The sequence below is a fragment of the Populus euphratica genome, unplaced genomic scaffold, assembly GCF_000495115.2.
Source record: "Populus euphratica unplaced genomic scaffold, PopEup_1.0 scaffold10.1, whole genome shotgun sequence".
Taxonomy (NCBI): domain Eukaryota; kingdom Viridiplantae; phylum Streptophyta; class Magnoliopsida; order Malpighiales; family Salicaceae; genus Populus; species Populus euphratica.
In genome coordinates, this window is record NW_011499856.1 from 816,422 (window position 1) to 836,923 (window position 20,502).

At 32.1% G+C, this 20,502-nt stretch overlaps 2 protein-coding genes across 3 annotated transcripts; both read left to right on the forward strand.

Annotated features, from left to right (window-relative positions):
- The first annotated feature begins 2,118 nt into the window (after nt 1-2,118).
- LOC105123278 (uncharacterized protein At1g04910) lies at nt 2,119-5,974 on the forward strand. The gene is made up of 8 exons (XM_011022793.1): nt 2,119-3,095; nt 3,494-3,561; nt 3,683-3,771; nt 3,898-4,063; nt 4,174-4,463; nt 4,542-4,746; nt 4,825-4,982; nt 5,318-5,974. The coding sequence occupies exons 1-8, from the start codon at nt 2,804-2,806 to the stop codon at nt 5,562-5,564; spliced, it is 1,515 nt and encodes a 504-aa protein (XP_011021095.1). The 5' UTR covers nt 2,119-2,803; the 3' UTR covers nt 5,565-5,974.
- An 8,558-nt stretch (nt 5,975-14,532) lies between these two features.
- On the forward strand, nt 14,533-19,939 carry LOC105123279 (probable leucine-rich repeat receptor-like serine/threonine-protein kinase At5g15730). Of its 2 annotated transcripts, none has more exons than XM_011022794.1 (8): nt 14,533-14,736; nt 15,836-16,228; nt 16,673-16,826; nt 17,439-17,565; nt 18,429-18,514; nt 18,600-18,671; nt 18,992-19,195; nt 19,292-19,939. In XM_011022794.1, the coding sequence occupies exons 2-8, from the start codon at nt 15,900-15,902 to the stop codon at nt 19,577-19,579; spliced, it is 1,260 nt and encodes a 419-aa protein (XP_011021096.1). In that variant the 5' UTR covers nt 14,533-14,736; nt 15,836-15,899; the 3' UTR covers nt 19,580-19,939. The 2 variants fall into 2 exon arrangements, with proteins under 2 accessions (XP_011021096.1, XP_011021097.1); XM_011022795.1 differs by lacking the exon at nt 14,533-14,736 and having other exon boundaries at nt 15,834-15,912; nt 15,992-16,228.
- Nucleotides 19,940-20,502: the final 563 nt, after the last annotated feature.

Below are 20,502 nucleotides of genomic sequence, written 5' to 3' on the forward strand. Positions count from 1 at the left end.
GTATATATATATATATATATATCAATTAATGAATAAACTAGTTAGCTAATTAAACAGCTTAATTTTCAATCTACTGAAAGATCCTTGCTGGAGATGAGCCTCTCCACAAGAAGAATCCCAGGCATTTGTAGCAATTGTAAGGTAAAGTGGACAGCATTTTGTATTTTCTATCACAATTTATAATTCCACCTGCAGACATCAATTAACATGGGATTAGGACCATCTCTTCTGTTTTTGGGATCTACATTTATTTCATAATAATGATGCTGCACCACAGTTTTCTTCTTTGGTAGGAGGGACACTACCCACTGTTATTACAGTAGGACCAAGGCCTCTGTGTTTCTCCCCTGCTCGCATGCCCACACACGTGTAAGAAAAAAAATATAATATTTGTTAGGAATTGAATTTTTTTAAAATAAAAAAATAAAAGAATTATTACTTAATACCCAAACCAATCATTAAATTAAAAGAAATAAATGCATCACTATATATTTTCCTAGAGTACTCTTGGATTCTTAGATTTGGATTTGTTCTGCCACTATCAACAATTAGTAAAATTCATCAATTATCTTAGTTGTATTTTCCATTCATCATTAATAAGATTTTATAATGCTCAATGAGTAAGTATAAATATTTAAATTAAATATGAAATTCATTAAAAATGATACGAATATTTTTATATAAGTAGAAAATATATTCATTTTTATTTTATCAATCTCTTTGTCAGAAGTATGTATAAATAGTTACTCCGCTGGTATTATAAAAACTCTTGTACTTCATGTAGCTAGAAGAAAAGGACCTACTTGGTATTTAGTCATCTAAAAGAAAAGGAAATTTAGTCGGTAGATAGAGACAAATTTAGAGGGTGTTTCTCAGTTATTTTTTAAAATATTTTTTATTTTAAAATATATTAAAATAATATTTTTTAAATTTTTAAAAATTATTTTTAACATTAATATATCAAAATAATATAAAAATATCAAAAACATATTAAGTAAAAATATTAAAAAAATTCAAGATTTTTAAAAAATATTTTCCAATCATAATAACACTATCATTTTCTCATTGATTTTTCTAGGTGTTTTTTAAAATTATATTTTATAAAATTTTAATTTTATAATTAAAATTAATTTTTTATATATTTTTTAAAAAATTTATTTTAAAAAACAACTATAAACTTAAACACTTTTTTTTTTGACAAAAATACAGCACTAATAAATACAGCACTTCAAATTTTTCCTAAATTAAATCTAATTTATTTTTATGTAATGTCAAACCCAATCCCAAGATAGCAGCGCACCTCCATCCTTCATGGTCAGCCATTACAAAAGCTACAGCATAACCCAATAATTTGCTGACGTGTTGTCCAATGCTTCCAACCTTAATGAAAATCATCTTCTCTTTTGGTGGGCCCATCCTCCCCAAGCCACTTACTTTCTTCAGCTTTCACCTTCCTAATTTACCCCCGTTTTAGTTGTTTAATTACCAAGAATAAAAAACTGTACTGTAATTCTGTCCCCCCTTCCTGTTAAGGAAATGTCCGTGGAAAGCACAGTGATTCTATATGTGGTCAGTTGGCACGTGTACCATTCACGGTGAGTTCATCGTCTCGGTCTGTGAAAAAGAGAGAGAGAACTATTCGTGTTAATAAATTTATCTTGCAAAATAAAATTAAAAAAAAAAACTTGGGAATTCTGAGTTCCAGCTCATCATTCATACGGAAACTACATGTAGTGAGGAATTTATATTCATTATATCCATAATTTAAAAAATTCATAAGGTTTTTAACCTACATTTTGCATTTATCATAGTCTAAATGCTATTCATTTCAAATTAATTTTTTTAAATCAACAAGTTTTGATGTGACGAGAAAGGTAGTTCAGAGAAACCTAAACCTCATCGTGTTTAATAACAGTTTTGTTGTGTTTTTGTTTTAGAAGGTATAATTGGTAATCCTTACCAAATGTTTTGTTCATTTTGTAAGAAAAGAGAGTCATAACTTATTCTGACAGACAAAGACAAATTGAATGATGAAGTAAAAGAAAATCCTAATGGATACGGTTTCAACATTAACATAACAGTAGATCAGAGCAGTTAAAAACCTCAACACTCACCTCTCCTCCTTAATTACCGGCTCTCTCCTCTCTTTCCATTTCCCATTACACCATTGCCTCTATCTCTCTCTCTCTCTCACACACACGCACGCACATATTCTCCGACAAGTTTCTCTGGCAAATCGCCGGGAATCTCGTCGGGAAATAATAACAAGAATTCTCTCTCTCTTTCTCCAAATCATTCAATCTTCAAAACCCACATTTTCACCACATTTCACTGCCGGATCAGCGAGCTTTTTTATGAGAGATTGTCAATATTGAGCTCGAACTGGGATTTTTATTTGTCAAGTTTTTGTTCAAATCCTTGCATACATTTGTGGGATTTCTTTGGATAGTGTAGTTATTTGCTTAGGAGCTCTGTAAGCTGACGGAGTTCGGTGTTTCTGGAGATTAAAGTAATGAAAGAACATGAAGCTGGTGTCTTTGGTTATTTTGATTGATTTTTTATATATATAGAAACAAGGAAGGGTTTTAGACCTTCAAGGTTTTTTGTTTTCATCATCTTAATCAAGTTCAAAGAATCCCTCCGTTTCCTTTAGAGCGAGCAATATCCGACAATACATTTAAATACAAAAGATCAAGTAAGGAGAGAGAGAGGGGAAGAGAGAGCATCTATTTTGTTAAATCTTTAATTTGACTCGTATTGAGGGAGTTGTTAAAGTGGGTTTGGTGATATTGGAGGGAAAGAAATGTTAAAAATGTGGAAGACAGAGGACTCTGTTGAGGAATGGGAGATGAAAGTGAAGTTTTTCGGTGGTGGAAAGGTTGATAAGTTGAAAACTTCTGTGGTTTCAAGGTCTTCAATGAAGCTGTGGATGATAAGGGCAATCACAACTGTCTTGTTATGGACTTGCGTGGTCCATTTACTGGCCTTGGGAGAGATTTGGGGGCCGAGATTGATAAAGAGTTGGCCCTCTTGTTTTAGTAATCAAGATGTTGAGCTAACTTCTGTTCCTGCCAAAGTTGTTCTGCCTCCGAAGAGTAAGTTCATAATTTCATCATTCTCAGCTTAATTATTGTTGAGAAATGACACAGTTTTACAAAGTTGTTGATATTCACTAAGGTAGAGGTGTCAGGTGCTTTGCTTTATATATTCCCTTATTTTCATCGTTTGTACTAACTATTCATCGGATAAAATTGCTTTATTGAGTTATTGCACTTTCATTCTGCTTATACGTTTGTTCTTCTGACATGGATTGATTTCCTGATCATGACTATAATTAATGTTTCTGCACCATTGTTGATTTGCCTGTAACTAAAATCAAGTTTTTTAATTTGTTCATCTTATAGATCATTTCTCACTTTGTTGTTTTAGTTTCCCTTTAAACTTCTGAAATTTATTTTTCTAGTTTCTAAATTTGGTAATTGTTGCTTTGCAGGAATCTACAAGAATAATGGATATCTCATGGTTTCCTGCAATGGAGGACTCAACCAAATGCGAGCAGCAGTGAGTTGACTTCTACTTATCATAAATTATCTATATTGAAATCGCCTTTGATTCTGAATGGTCTCTATAATTTGCTGCTATAACCATTTGCGTTGTTGACACTTCTGAACATGCTATGCAGATATGTGACATGGTCGCTATTGCAAGATATCTAAATGTTACTCTTGTTGTCCCAGAGTTGGATAAATCCTCATTTTGGAATGACCCAAGGTAATGTTTGCTAGTATAAAGTCTTGAAAAACACTAGATTTTTTCTTTCTTTGAAATATCTGCCAAATTCAATTCAGAAATGTTTGTAATCTATCTGATCAATCGATTGATTTCACTGTGAGGCAGTGAGTTTCAAGACATATTTGATGTTGATCATTTCATCACTTCCTTGAGGGATGAAGTTCGTATATTGAAAGAGCTACCGCCTAGGCTTAAAACACGAGTAAAATTGGGATTGTTCTACTCATTACCTCCAGTTAGCTGGTCAAACATCTCTTACTACACCCATCAGGTTAGTTCACTAGAATTCTAAAGCGAGCATTATTAGCCTTTTCATTTTCCTTTTCATTTTGCTATGTATTTGGACCAGTGCGACTAATTTTAGAATGTTGTTGCCAACAGATTCTTCCTCTGCTGCAAAAGTACAAAGTTGTACATTTGAACAAGACAGATGCTCGTCTTGCAAATAATGGACTTCCTATTGAGATTCAAAAGTTGCGCTGCCGTGTAAATTTTAATGCTTTGAAGTTTACATCACAGATAGAAGAACTGGGTAGAAGGGTTGTTAGGATATTGAGGGAGAGAGGCCCTTTCCTGGTGCTTCATCTCAGATATGAAATGGACATGTTGGCTTTCTCTGGCTGCACTCACGGTTGCAATGATGAGGAAACAGAACAACTGACAAGAATGAGGTACTGTTCTCTTTATTATTTTCTTAATATGTTGTTAATTTCAAACACAACTAACTTTCACAAACTTCACTTGGTCAGATATGCTTATCCCTGGTGGAAGGAAAAAGATATTAGTTCTGAAATGAAAAGGAAAGAAGGTTTGTGTCCTTTGACACCTGAGGAAACTGCCCTTGTGTTAAGTGCACTTGGAATTGACCGTAATGTTCAAATTTATATTGCTGCTGGCGAAATATATGGTGGAAAAAGAAGGATGAAGGCTTTGGCATCCGCTTTTCCTAATTTGGTTAGTAGAAGGAAGCACCAAATTCTTGTAACATCTATATGAATGAATGCCTTAATCCACCTTTTTAACCTGAAACAGGTCAGGAAAGAAACTCTGTTGGGACCATCAGATTTGAAGTTTTTCCAGAATCATTCATCTCAAATGGCGGCACTAGATTATCTGGTGTCCTTGGAGAGTGACATATTTGTTCCTACATATAATGGCAATATGGCTAAAGTTGTTGAAGGTCATCGCAGGTAATTCATTGCTGCTATGTCTAATACACATTCTCAACTGAACTGAGAGCTTAGCTATAAAGAATGAACTAAAAATGTCCTAAATGGACATCTGTTGTAACCATTATACCACGTACAGCATAAAAGTCCTTGCCACTAATTCAGGTTTAATCTGAAAAATAGAGGATTGCTAGCTGTAACTAAAGGAGGACTTATTGGTGTTAAATAATCTGGAGTTTGTAGTTGATAGATTTAATTTACCTTGTAGTGTCTAGAGTTCCAAAAGAAAAATGAAAGAAAGAAAGAAAACATCAATTGAAGATGGTTAATTTCCGTTGTCTTTTGATGACTTTCAGATTCTTAGGATTCAAGAAGACTATTTCATTGGACAGAAAGCTTCTGGTTGGTTTAATTGATCAATACAACAAAGGCTCATTGAGCTGGGATGAATTCTCCTCTACTGTGAAGGAAGCTCATGCTGATCGGATGGGTAGTCCAAAGACGCGAGTTGTTATACCAGATAAACCAAAGGAAGAAGATTATTTCTATGCCAATCCACAAGAGTGTTTGCAACTGTTAGATGAACCATTGAGAAGTTCATGAACCTAGTCATGCCAATGAGATGGTCATCCTTAATAATACCTGGTGCTAGTGCATATCCATCAAAGGAGATGCCCTAATTTATATTCCATGGAGATTGCAGACTTGTATGCTGAGGCTTGCATCAAGTTGGATTCAAGGAGAACCAGGGACTTCATCCATGAGTTTCTTCAGCGTCTCACTAAAATATTTATAATGGTTCATTTTTGAATGACCAGATTGTATATAGAGGGGAAAATTGTGCCATTGGAGGGCTAATGTCCAGTTAGCTGGATTATAGAGGGGTTAGTACAAAATTTCCTGTGGGGGAGTTTCTGGGATGTATAGTCCATCCTCAGTTCCCTCATATCCCCTGTCACAATTTTTTCAGCATCAAATATGCAATAAAGTCACGTTCTTCTTTTCCCTTCTCATAAAACTTTGATCATCTAGTTTGGTGCATAATGACACTTCACCTCTCTCTCTCTGCCTACATGCATGGTTCCATATGTTGAACATGGGATGCATGCCAACTACTTAATCATGTCTCTTGCATGGTGCTAGCCACATGAAAAAAGTGCATCTCTTGCTAAACCATTCAAAATTAGGCAACTGAAAATGAATCCCTTCATGCTACCAGATTTCCTTGTGGGATTCTTACATGCCCGAAAAAGATTTTAGGTTTCTCTCTCTCTTTGTTTTTTGGAGAGTCCGAGAGACGCATGTAATAAAACTAGTCATGTGCCTGCAGATATGAGCAGCATTTATGACGATTAATTATATTGTTAACACATTTCGATGGCATCAATTATAATCATTTTGATGCCTTGGTTGCCGTATCTTAAAGAAACTGAACAAATAATTGATATTCCTTGGACATTGTTTCCAATATCTTCATCCAGCTAGAGATTTTGCAAGAGAACTTCTACGAAATATATAAAGTATGAGTAGAGTAAGCTTCCTCCATCTGCCATGTTCAACTTGTTAAAAGGATTGTACTCAAAGGGATTAGACACATGATATATGATTGTAAAATGATTACCACATATGTACTCAAAAGATCAGAAGACTTTTCATTTTGTATTCAAGTCATGATCCGAGATCCCAAGAAGGCTCTTTAAAGCACGTAATAGGGCTGAGAGACAGAGAGAGGTGACAAGAAAACAGAAAAATATCTTATTTGGAGAGGCAATAGAGGTGGTGGATGATCCAAGACAGTAACTATTTACCGATCCCAGGAATTTCTTAATCTTTGTGGATGATCCAAGAAATCACCATTCACAATGAATCTGTCTTGGTCATCCTTGGACGGGTACTTAAGAGCCCTCAAGTTCCACTAATAACAGTGCCTGAATGAGTATTCAGGCACTTCAGACATAGCTTTCGAACCACACCAGCCAGTGCCGAAAGTGGGCAATGATTCATTATTTCAAGGGCCTCATTGAAGTTTATCAGAGAAAACAAATTGTTAAAAGTGCTTAAAAATTGCATTTGTTGAATAAGAAAAGAAAGTACAATGATTCCTTTCAAGCTTAAAATCATGAACATGGTGAAGGCTTTCCTATCTAAATTAAAAAAAGGTACAACGTGATAATTTAATCCTTTCCTTGAAAAAAAAAAAAAAACTGAATAAGAAACTTTCATGTCAAACTGTATGGAAATCCATGGAAATGGGTCATCCTTGTTAAACCTTGGTTTGGCTAATCCACTCGCGGTGGTTTTAGAAAGCCAGCTTGGTAGACTTGATAGATTACCTCGAAAATTGTTCATAATTTGTTTAATTTTTTTCTTAGTCTTCAAAACAATATTTTTAACCTTTTTAAAAAAACTTTATAAGATATTATTTTAAATTTATTTGAGTTAATCTATCTAACCATTACTCGAGTCTTATGCTAATGCTAGATCAACCCAGTTTTAATAGCTTTCCTTTGGTTTCAAAGAAAAACTGGAAAAAAAATGTCAGCCTTGTGCCTGGTTTTGTTAGCTGAACTAATTAAAAATCTCTCCCCTAATAGAGAATGCCTTGTGCCATAGTTTTGTTACCTAAACTTTCAGGGTCAGGAAAGGAGTTTGGATTTGACTGTTTATACTGTATTTTTTTAAAAATTAAATTTTTTATTAAAAACTAATATTTTTATATATTTTGATAGTTAATTTTAAAAATAATTTTTAAAAATTAAAAAATATTATTTTAATATATTTTAGCACGAAAAACATTTTAAAAAATAACCACAATCACATTATTAAATAAATTTTAAATAAACTTAAAAAATAATAATCTAACAATCATTTTTGTTATTATTTTATATTAAGGTTGAAAGATTTTAATTTTTTACTCTGAGAGTATGTTTGACAGTATAGTAATGGTAATAACTTTTTATATTTAAATACATATCAATAATTTTTTTTATTTTTTAAAAATTATTTTTAATATCAATATATCAAAATAATCCAAAATATATATATCATATTAAATTTTAATAAAAAATTAAATTTTTAAAAAATATAAATTAAACCATCTTCCCAAACAATCTCATAATCAATTCCAGTGCCAGACAGCTTCCCTAAGTTTGAGGAAATGTTGGATTTGGGCTTCGAAGTAGGCTGCTCATGATGGGCTAGCCTTGCCCATTTATTTAAAAAAATTACACCCTCCTTGTAATTCTAATTCCCAAAATTGCTCTCCCGTTGAAAAAAAAAAAAAAAAGTTGAAACGATGAACTTCCTTTAATCTCTATCAAATCTCTATTGGATCATGGACGGAGGAAATCCACCTCTATGCCTTCCTCCGCTTTACTTTTAGGAAAATATCAAAATTGGAAGCTGATAAAGTCGTAGAAAACCTCACACAGAAATGAGTTTTTCTAGATGATGAACTCTTGGTTTTTGTTGAGCTTGTCAAACAAGTTCTTTTTTTTTTAAATGAGGATTTTTTAATGCTTAAATTAATCTTAAATGTTAGTTGATTTAAAAATAAATAAATAATAATTATAAAAAAAAAACATTTTCTTCTTTTTTTCTAGTAGTTTTTAAGATTCCCTTACTTCTAAAAATTGATTAAAAAATTGATTCTTATAAAAAATTTCAATAGCTTATATTTTTCAAGATGATAGTTCTAGCAAGCAAGACAAATGATTCTGTACTTTTAAAAATTAAATTAAAGACAATAAAATATATATGATGACGAGCTTTAATTAGTTTGGAAAATAGAACCTGTTTTATTGTATTTTTTTTCTTGATAAATATTTTGGCATGAAAACAAGTATAATTTATAAAATTGTGTGGGAAAAGAGAAAAGAATTTATGGAATTATGTATAGAAAAATTAAAAAATATTTGTATAATAAAATTTAAAAAAAAAATAGTAGGAGAAAATAGGTGTAAAAAATATGCATAAAAAAGGACAAAAAAAGTTCAGGTTTTCCATAGCTAGGTTGCTACCTTGAGATAGCCCAGCTCACCAAGGTTGACCCAGGAAAATTGCATCAAGTCTTTTGGCTTCTATTATTTTTATTTGTTTCGCACATCATTTGCTCCCAAACCTTTCAGACAAGATGTTTGGAAGGCTTCACTGACAAAAGATTAAAAACAAACCTTGCAAATTTTTCTTTTTTTGCTATTAATTCATGTAAATTTTATCCTCAGAAATAATTAGTTACAGTATCTCAAGATAATGTTCATGGAGACTTAATAGTGATTTGTGCATGCCTAGGCTGAGTCCAAGCGAGCGGGATGAAGCCTTTCAGCTTTTTCTTTTCTTTTTTTGTTGGCACATCAGAAGTCAATTTGGAACAAATTTATGAATACCATCTGCTTCAAGAGAAAATGTAGCCAAATCTCTAGATAGTGAATAAGCTTTCGAGTTTAATTCTATATGCACACCCCATGATTAAACCAAGACCAAGAAATGATAACTTTCTTCGAAATTAGGCCCATGAAACAGTCCAAATCCATCCTTCATGGTCCCCAGATTTGCATACAGATCTACAGACATTAAGATGCTTCCATATGCTTTATGTATGTGTTCGTTTCCATGTTTTAAAACATTAATTTGTGTGTTCTATTCATTCAGTCAAGTAGCTCAGAAAGATAAACTTACTGACACCATAGCAGTCTAGACATATTAATTCAGCTCATGTTCCTTCACCTAATAAGCTGGTAGAAGCTTTAAGATATTAACATTTGAAACAGACATTCAAGTCTGTTGTTCAAAACCTTGAAACAACATACCCCTTTTCAACAATGGTGTTCAAATTCGATGTTTACTATGCTTGTGGTGAGATGCGTGGGAAATGCAGTCCCTAGTGAATCTCCACAAGTCCACCAGGCTAGCTGCTATCTGATAGAACACGCCAAACTTTAAGCTGGCACCATGCAAGGCGTTTTACTCAGAGCCAGTGTTTTCCACTGAACCATTGTCTGTGAGGAACAAGGAAGCAAATTGCAGGTCCAGAATTCTCAAATAACTATACACCTGCCTGTGATAAGATTCCTCGCATAAGCATTACGAACATCATGATGTTGCCGGGCGGCGAGCAGGAATCGGTCTGGTAGCCGATTTCCACAGAACTTTCGTACAAAAATAAGATATAAAAGCATTTATTTATATCTCACACCTACCAAAGATGCCATTTTCTGTTTTTATTGCTCTTCTTCGTGCTCAGTCTCCTGAGAAGTAGTAATATATAAAATAGCCCACTTGATTTGCCAAGTGGGTTTAAAATTCACTCGACATGAATAAGACGAATGCCTTGTTTACCACAAGTTGGTTCCTGAACAAGAATGGGGCAAAGATCATGAAATTGTAAGCTTCACAAATGGGCCATGATAAACTAATTAGTGGTTTTCGTCGATGCTTCGCCGGCTTTGACCACTAATACTATAGTGATTGAAAACATAAGATTAGAAAGAGTCCAAAACGTGCATTTGGTTCCAGCACAAACTAATCAAAGGAGAAACTTTGAACTGTGTTCCAGCGTTTCAGAAAAATTTTAATTTTTTTTTATAATTTTTTTTATTGTTTTGATTTATTTATATTAAAAATATTTTTTTAAAAATATAAAAATAAATTATTTTAATATATTTTCAAACAAAAAAATATTTTAAAAAATAGTTATTATTAAACTCACAAATATACTGTAACAGTTAATCCAATCTCAATCCCAAAGTTTAAATTATTAAGTGAGGTCAAATTATCTAATACTTAATTTTTATCAAATAAATAGGGATTGTGAGATTCAAACTTCAGTGAGATTCAAACTGTAGACTAGTTGGTTATCAACATTCTGATACCATGTTAAAGAATTATTTCAACCCAAAAACTTAAGCTGTTACATGAAGTCTCGAGATATAATTTATATTATTTTCTAATATTTTTATTTTTTTCTTAAATTGTTGGAGTAAAATTGTCAAAATTAAAATATTTATTGAAGTATTTTGTAAACAACCAAACCTTTACTTATAAGACTGAAAAAAAAGATATGTAAAATTCTCGTACTATATCTTTTTACCCCTTTATGTTTTAAAACAAAAAAATAATTATAAATACAATTACAAAATTTTAGGTGGAAACATTGTTTATATAAACAGTGAATCACTTTATATTTTTTTGTTAGTTGTATTTTTCTGTCACTTAATTTTTTTAATATGATTTTAATATAAGTTAATTTAGAGTTGGGCTTGGTTTATTTACTTTAGTTAGCTTGTTACGGGGTTTTGTTGATGTTGGAAAACAAATATGATACTTGAGTTGGGATCGATTTGGCAAGACTAAAGTCAATTTTGTTGATTTTTTTTCAATTGATTTTTTTTAAGTTTTTTTTTTCATTTGATTTTTTTATATTAAATTGATTTAAAGTTGGGCTTGAGAATTTATTTTGGCCGGCTTGGTATGGCATCCTCACAATGTTGAGAAACAAATCCAAAGCACGGTTGATGGTTGATTTGGTAAAATTAAGTTCAATTTTATTGATTTTTCAGTCCGGTTGAGAGAGAGAAAAAAATCTTGTTTGAGAACAGTGAACAAGAGAAAAGGTTATCAATTAATCATATTTGACAAGAAAAAAAAAGTTATCAATTAATCATATTTTGACAACAAATAGGACAATCATGGTGCCAATGACCTATTTTTATTCTAATTATTTTTGTTTTTTATTGAATTAAGAATTCAATACAAAAAAAAAAGAGATATGTTTTTGGTTTCAAATGGAGTTTACATTATTTCTTTTCTAGTAAAAAAAACAAATTTATTATTGTATAATTAAATAAAAAAAATATTCAAAGAGTTATCCACAACATGAAAAAAGAGTTTACATTTATTATTGATAACGTAATACATATATTTATCCCGATTCAATCTTTGATTGGATTTAACAAACTTATTATTATTTTTTGATATATATAATTTTTGATTTATTTTATTAAATACATATATATACTTTTTACTTTTGCAATGTAATTTTTCCATGGTGAAATCCATGTTACCAATGCCTGTAACTTATTTTTTGCTTTATCATACTCTTACGTGACCCGAGTTTTCTGTGGTTTTCCTCGCCTGAACTCGATTAGCCCGAGGGACATTAGGATTGATTAATTGAGTTGAAAATATTTCTCAACTTGTATCGAGTTCTAATCCAAACACAGCATGATGTGATAAGAGTGAGTAAAAAAATAAAAATAAAAATAATAATTAATTAAACCAAGTAAACTGAAAAAAAAAACTAAAAAAATTAAAAAAAAACAACTAAATCAATAAGAATTTTAAAAAAAAATTAACTAGTTCGGTTCGATTTAATTTTATAAACTTGAAATTGAAAAAATCAAACCAAACCTAAAATGAAAAAACCAAGCCAAACTGAAAAAAAAAAAAAAACCTAGCCAAACCAAAAAAATAAAGTCAAACTGATTTGAACCATTTTTTGTTCTAAAAAATCAAATTGAAACCAGTCGATTAAACCACTTTCAGTTTTTTTAAATTTAGTTTGGTTATTTTTTTAATAAAAACTAAATCAAACCGAAAATAATTACTTCTACATCACACAAAATAAAAACAATAAAATAAAACATTGCTATAATCAAATCAACCCATTCGTTAAATTAAAAAAACAAACTGAGATCTTCAACACCATTCTAAAGAAAACCTAAATTGAAAAAAAGAAAATCATAGATAACAATAAAGATTTTAATTACTATTTCCTAAATGTTTTCTCCTACCCCGGTAGATTATTCATAAACAGTAACACAACGACCGAGTCCATTGACCTATTGGAATTGACGGATCCATAGTATTAAATCCATTCATTACAAATGATGAGATCTTAACCAAAAAAAAAAAAACTCAATATAAAGGATAATGATAGAACAAACTATTTTTCTTAATCAATTGGCTCAAAAGTCAAAAGTAGAGGAGACACCAACAACTCTCAATAATCTAAATAAAATATATTTATACAACTTGGAGCATGATTAGAAGAAAAGTATAACATTATATATATATATATATATATATATTATATAGTCGTGGATTTGTTAAACTAAGCCGTAAATATTTATGAATAAGGATGAATAAAAGGAGGTGCCAAAGGACAAGAATGAAACATTACAAAAAGTTGGGAAAGTGACGGAGGGGCCTAAGCATTATGAGCCACAGCCAATCAGACCCGCCATCGGCTGGGGGAGGCCTCCACGGCTAAGGCCTCCACGGTATCCTTTTTAGAGTAAGTTATTGTTCTGTACTAATCTATATTTTTATTAAGTTACAACATGGTCCTTTATATTTGCTATAACCTATAACTTAATCCCTTTACCCTCTTTGAACCCTGCCTTATTAAAATTAAAACATAGTTAATTTTATGTTTTTCTATTTTATATAATTATATTTTTCTAGTTTATTTTTCATATTCATTATTACTAGGATTTTTTTGTTCTTTTTATATAAAAGGGTGTAATAATTTTTTAGTAAGATAAAATATGGATTCATAAAGATAAAATATTTTGGATGTCTTTTTATAGTTATGGTGTTATTGATCTTTTAGGGTTCTTGAATTGTAACAAACACTCTTATTTTTCACTTTAATATAAATATTTTAGATGATTTGGTTGGAGGTCCAAAGGATGTGTATAAGAACTCTGTAGTTAATTATTATGTGTTATTAAATAATCATATAAAAAAATTATAAATTATACAATACTTATCTAGAAAATAATAAAGATAGAGATGTTTTTTATTAAGAAAAAATCATCCATCTCATTGCGAGGTAATTTATACACAAAAAAAATATTCGTTGTAGATAAAAATTTCTAAATGAGATTTAAATTCTATAGCAAGTTATTTGCAACATAAAAAAACTAATTTAATAACTTTTTTATAAAAATAAATATTTTTTTGGTTAATTGACTATTTTCTTATCCTATATTATTATATTTTTATAGTTTATTTTTTCTATTTAGTACTATTAGAGTTTTCTAGTTTTTTCAATATAAAAAGTTGTGATAATTTTTTTTGACAAGTAAAATATACATATATTTAAGTGTCTCATTTAGTTATGATATCATTGGTCTTTAAAGAGTCTAACTTAAAACAAACTTTTTATCATTTGCTTTTATTTATACGGGGTATTTAGAAATGTGGTAAACTCGTAAATATATCAAAATAATATTTTAAAAAAAATTATTCTTGATATTACCATATCAAAAAAATTTTAAAACATAAAAAAATAATTTTAAACAAAATAAATTTTAAAATTTCATTAAATACTGTTCAGAGCACAATTCCAAATGGCGCCTGTGTCATAAACAAATATAGCATGTGTTTTGATAAAACAAGGGTCATAGTAAAGGGATTGAGTTATAAATTTTCAAACATAAAGGACTATATTATAATACTGTTGAAAACTAAGAACTACAGAATGATTTACTCCTCTCTTTATTCCTTTTGCCTTTTGGACCTAAACCAACAGCCCCACACTTATACACTAACCAAATTTTAACTGGCCTTGTTTTATTTTAATTTCCAATTCAAGCCACCTTTTAGGACACTTCATCTTCAGCTGTCCTTGGTCTTCAGTCATTACATTTGCTATCTCTAACCAGGTCATAGTTTTATGGCCTGTGCTCTTGACATTTCATTGAAAAATAGAGAACAAAGTTATCAAACATGTGTGTTGTTTTGCACAGACAGTGATCAGCTGTTTTGTAAGGTATGTTGAGGTACTTTGATTTTATTAAGGTTCTTGATTTTGTTTTCCTGGGGTGGTTTCGATCATCGACTTCTTGCTGCCTTTTTAGTGTTTTTGATGGATTTTGACTCCTGGGGTGAAGCTTTAGAGAGAACCCATTTTATAGTTTTCATGAAGAAGTTTTAGCGGTAGAAAAACATGAGGTTTTGTGGGTATTGGATATTTTCATGACTTGTTTCATCAGTATATACGAGTGATCCATGTTGGGATTTGCTAGCTTTGAGTCTGAACTTAATATAAGGTTCTATGAGATACACGGAACTGTAGTTAGTCTATGAGCAGACACCGAGTATATAAATTAAAGATAGGCAGTGCATTGGTGAGGTTTCTTGATTGCTTTTATTTCCTAAATTGGTTCTTGTGCATATTTTGTGGCTTTATCTTGACTGATGCAAGGGTACACAGTTTACTGAAATTTGGCAGTAATGGATGCCTTCTATTTTGTTATAAGTTGTAATTATCAAATGTGTTGTTGCTCTTATTTAATGCATTTGAATGATGAAGGCAACGGATTCGTATTGTTGAGTTTTTGCTAAATCGCACACCAACCAGATGAATAGGAAAAGCTAGATGTACAAATCCTTGAAACCTAGTTGAAAACTACTTTTTTGAAAAGCAGCAGAGTTTTGTCTGGTCATCTTCCTTGTTTTTCCAACCTTTTCAATTCTCTCTTTGATGCCCATCCTGTTAATTGATAACTTCTGAAATTTTTGTTTCAAATGTCAAACTGTATATTTTCCTTTTGGACTTTGTTTTTTCCTCTGGTTCATTGTGTAAGCATGCGTATTCTTAGGTTTATCTTGCTTAGCCATCGTTACCTTTTCATACTTGGAAAACAAATGCTTTTATACGATAAAATGTTCTGAAGCAGCACCTTAAATTCAGTGCCTAAAATCATGCATTTCCAACCGTAATACTAGCAAGCATGAGAAAGGCATAGAGCGAAATCATAATTATTACTTTTTATATTGTTGGTGAACTGTGTCCTTTCTGGCATGACTACTACTTTCCTGGGGAAAATTCTCTCATTTTACCTGATACTTTTGTTTGTTTATGGCAGTGAGCCTGCTGGACTTCTCAACTCAAGATGTATTCATTGTCTGAATTTCAAAAGAGACCAGAGAATGGTTGATAAAGGTGATTTGGTTGTTATTGGAATCTCCGTTGGTTTGGCCCTTGGTATCTTGATAGCTTCACTTGTATTTTTCGGCATAAGGTGGTACAAGAAGTGTGCTTATCTCCGACGGTGTTCAAACGATCGTAGCCTTCCAACTCTTCCAATACGCATGAATGGCTTGGGTACAAGTAATGACTTTAGTGCCTCTCTTGCAAATTCCATCACCATCCAGGGGACAGAACACCCTCAGAAGAGCTCTCAGGTTTCTTCTTGGTGGAATCATCACAGTAAAGATCGGTTTGCTTCTGCATCGGGCATACTTAGATATTCTTACAAGTACGTAAATCTCTAAAAGGGAAGCGAAGTTTTGTTATTGCGCTGCATTACAAATCAACTTATGATATGTGTACCAACACCTTTTTTTTTTTTCCTGAATACTTCATTGACCATATAAAAGTTTATTTTGAAACATATTTCTTGATAAAGAAAAAGAATCCACCCCTCTTACTCTATTGAAAGATGCACCTATTGAGAAGATATTGATCCTACACAATAGTCTTTTCTTGGTAGATTCTTTCAAATTCGTTTCTTTTCTATTCAAATTCCCTTAATCAAGATATTACATTACATGTGGATTTGATTTTGGGTCTGGGGTAAAGTACCCCATTCAACTTTGTTATAGTAAACCTAAATAGACATTACATGTAGGCTTCAGAAATCCATCATCCAATTTGTAAGGCTTAAGTTGATGTCTTAATTTATTGGTTTTATTTTTTTCAGGGATGTTCAGAAAGCTACTCAAAATTTCACAACAGTTTTGGGACAAGGTTCATTTGGTCCTGTATACAAAGCAGTTATGCCTACTGGAGAAATATTAGCTGTAAAGGTGCTTGCATCTAACTCAAAGCAGGGGGAGAAAGAGTTCCAAACAGAGGTACTACATTGCAGCACTTATACTCGAGTACATGCAGAACATAGAATCGCTGCAAGAGATACTTCTGTGGCATGATTAGGACAGCTTTCTCATTCTAAACTGACAAATTTGATTATACTGAGCCCCCCCTTTTTTTCTTCTAAATACTATAATACAATTTATAAATTTTGAAGAAACTGTCTAAGATAATAAGGATCTACAATGCACCAATGATATTTCATCTTTTCTAGTAGTTGCTTGCATTTTTTTTTAATATAACCAGGAAAAACCCTCAAAAATAGTAAAAGAATATCAATCATCATAGGGGAACATTCTGGGGAACCAAGGTCTGTTTGACTATTTATTCATAAATGTTACTGAACTCAGTGATGTTCAAAAATCAATTACACTAATCCAAAGAAAGATTGCTGCTTCCAAAAGATACTCTGCAAATTTCTGGGAAAAATGAGGAACTAAAACATAAAGGCAGCCTTATGGAGCTTTCATCGCTACCCATTTGTTACAACTTTTGCTTTTATATCTTCAAATCTTTGCAAAATTTCTTGCATTTAATGCTCTGAAGTTCATAGAAAGCATATCGAGTAGTCATTTTTTAGCCTGGTCATTTTGCAGGTATCTCTATTAGGAAGGCTGCACCACCGGAATCTTGTGAATTTGTTAGGGTATTGCATAGATAAAGGAAACCACATGTTGATCTATGAGTTCATGAGTAATGGGAGCTTAGCAAACCACCTTTATAGTAAGCTAAAAGGCCTCCACTTATTTTATTCTTTATATTTTGTGATGAGCTATCTGTTGGTATGTAACCATCTATTATGAAAAGAGCAGATATAGAAACTGCATTGAACATTATGGTATAGGGCTGCTATCCTTTTTTCTGGTTGTGCTATTTTGAGTGGTAGCAATCTTACAATTCTCTCTAACCTGTGCAAATGTTGGTGGTTCACTAGCTAATAATTTTTAGACTCTACTTTTTCTACAAAAGGGTGACTACTGATGAGGAAATGGGATTTTATGATGCCAGAGTTCCTAAATGACTTTTGAACAATGCATTAATGTTTGCTACATGTGGATGCGGATCATCTATGTTTGCCTGTTTGTCAGCATTAATGTTTTGCTTTTGGACTTGTATGGTTAATTCCATCCAGTCAAATATGGTTGTTTGCCTTTTCTTGTCTGAAGTAAAGACAACCAAAATCTGCAATTCACCCTTGGCTCTAGTGGTGGGGTAACATACTGGTTCAAATCCCCATTCCCTCTTCCCCAAGACTATGTCTCCTTTTGTAGCAATAAAAAAGAATCAATTTTATAGCAAAACAGTTCACTGATATTATTTATCTGCTTTTGGTGGTTGTGGTATCTGCTGCATACTACATATAGGCTTACATTGATGCATGAAGTTCATGAAGAGTGTGCGCGAAGATATTTTTTTAGATATCATGTTTGTTTCTTGCAACTTTATTTGATTGTTGAGTGTATAGTAATTTTCCAACTAGATTTGAAACTAGGTCCATATTGCCTCTTTCGTGAATAAATGAAATTATGTTTTTCTTTTCTCTTTTAATTCCTTGATACTGAACACTCCGGCCGGGCATGTTCCAGATGATGAGGAACAATTTTTGAGTTGGGAAGAAAGAATTCAAATTGCTCTTGATATTTCACATGGAATTGAATATCTTCATGAAGGGGTAGGTTGAATACAGAATCTCTTTGTTGTCTTGGTGGAATGCTGGATTTTCTTGTTCCATTAATATGACCATTATTCTGGCACAGGCAGTCCCACCTGTCATACATCGTGATTTGAAGTCTGCAAACATATTGCTGGACCATTCAATGAGAGCTAAAGTAAGCAAGCTATCATACTAACATTAACTTATTTTAATGCACTATAATATTGCCTATCTATCCCTAGACCAACAAATCAAATGACTGCCACCTCGGGATTTGAAACTTGAACCTCTGCATACAAAGGGGAGCTCTTTGGTAATTGAAATTTGAGATGCTGCTGATTAAAGCTTCAGATTAAAGCTTTTGCAGCTAGCTTACTGCTGTTTAATTGATATTTTCTGGAGTATAAATGCTAGAAATATTAATTAGTAAAAACACAGGTAAAGTTTCATGTTGTGTATTTCTGTGATTGACCTCTGCTGGTGCCTTACGTATAGGTTGCTGATTTTGGACTTTCAAAGGAAGAGGTCTTTGATGAGCGCAACTCTGGCTTGAAAGGCACATATGGCTACATAGATCCAGTGTACATATCCACAAACAAGTTCACCATGAAGAGTGACATCTACAGTTTTGGTATTATCATCTTTGAACTTATTACAGCCATCCACCCACATCAAAACCTAATGGAATATGTTAATCTTGTAAGTCCTGCGCTCTCTTCTAACTAGCAGATTTCTTCTTTTAATAATTTAAAATTATCTGAACCCCAAAATGTCTTTTTTTCCCCCTCTCGGAAGGCTGGTATGAGCCCAGATGGTGTTGATGAAATACTAGACAAGAGGCTGGTTGGAGAATGCAACATTGAAGAAGTGAGGGACCTAGCTACCGTTGCCCACAAATGCTTGCAAAAATTCCAAAGGAAGCGACCCTCGATAGGAGAAGTTTCACAGGCTATACTGAAGATAAAGCAAAGGTGCCTTGCCAGGGAAGACACCATGTCTATAGAAGTTTCACGAGTTCTAACCAGGATAGACGATCAACAGGTGGAGTTGAGTAGGATGGCCAGCATAAAAGATGTGGAGTGAATTCTTAGAGGATCCTCTTGCAATTCTGCTTCTTCTCTGTTTAATCTCTCCACGTTCCACTCTCATCAAACTAGCATGATATACCAGACAGACACCGATAAGTTCCTTTTGCATGCCCGAGTTAATGGTACCTTCGAGATTCAAGGCGGTCATTAGCTCGACCATGCTCTAATTAATTTTCTATTGTTTCACAATTTTTATATACCTGACCGCATAGAATGAGACTGAAAGATGGGTATAATTCTCGTCCTAGTCTTTGCATCAACAGTTCACACTATAAATTTTGTAGATATTTCATCTTTAATGCCTTGAGAAACTCTTTTGAAGAAGATGCGTCGAGGAAATGTTGTAGTTTCGAAAGCTGCAATTGCTATCTTACACGCACACTCGCACACAATTTTATCAATCTCAACATTTATTGCAAGTTTCATGTATTCAGTGTCATTTGAGTTTTGAAAAAGATACACGCTCATGATATTCTGGTTCTTCAAGCTTGTGAGCGTATTATTAGTTACTAAATCACCAAAAACTGAAATCATCTTATCTTTCTATTGTTCTTTTTTCCTAATGGCAGGACCTATAAAATATTTTAAGAACATGTTGATCTCTGAGTTGAGTAATGGGATTCAAACAAACCTTCTTTACAATAATGGAAGCCGCGTGCATGAAATAAAATTTTATAAGAAATAGTATTGCACATTAAGTGCGTAATTGGCATTGCAGTAAAAGAGGCACGCACTTGTTAATTTTTTAAAAAAAATTATTATTTTTTAGTATTTTTGGATTGTTTTTACATGTTATTGTTAAAAATAAATTTTTAAAAATAATAATAAAATATTATTTTAATATATTTATAAAAATATAATATTTATTATACTTTTATACAAACTCAAAAGGGCTTGTTAACTAAGATTGATCTAGAT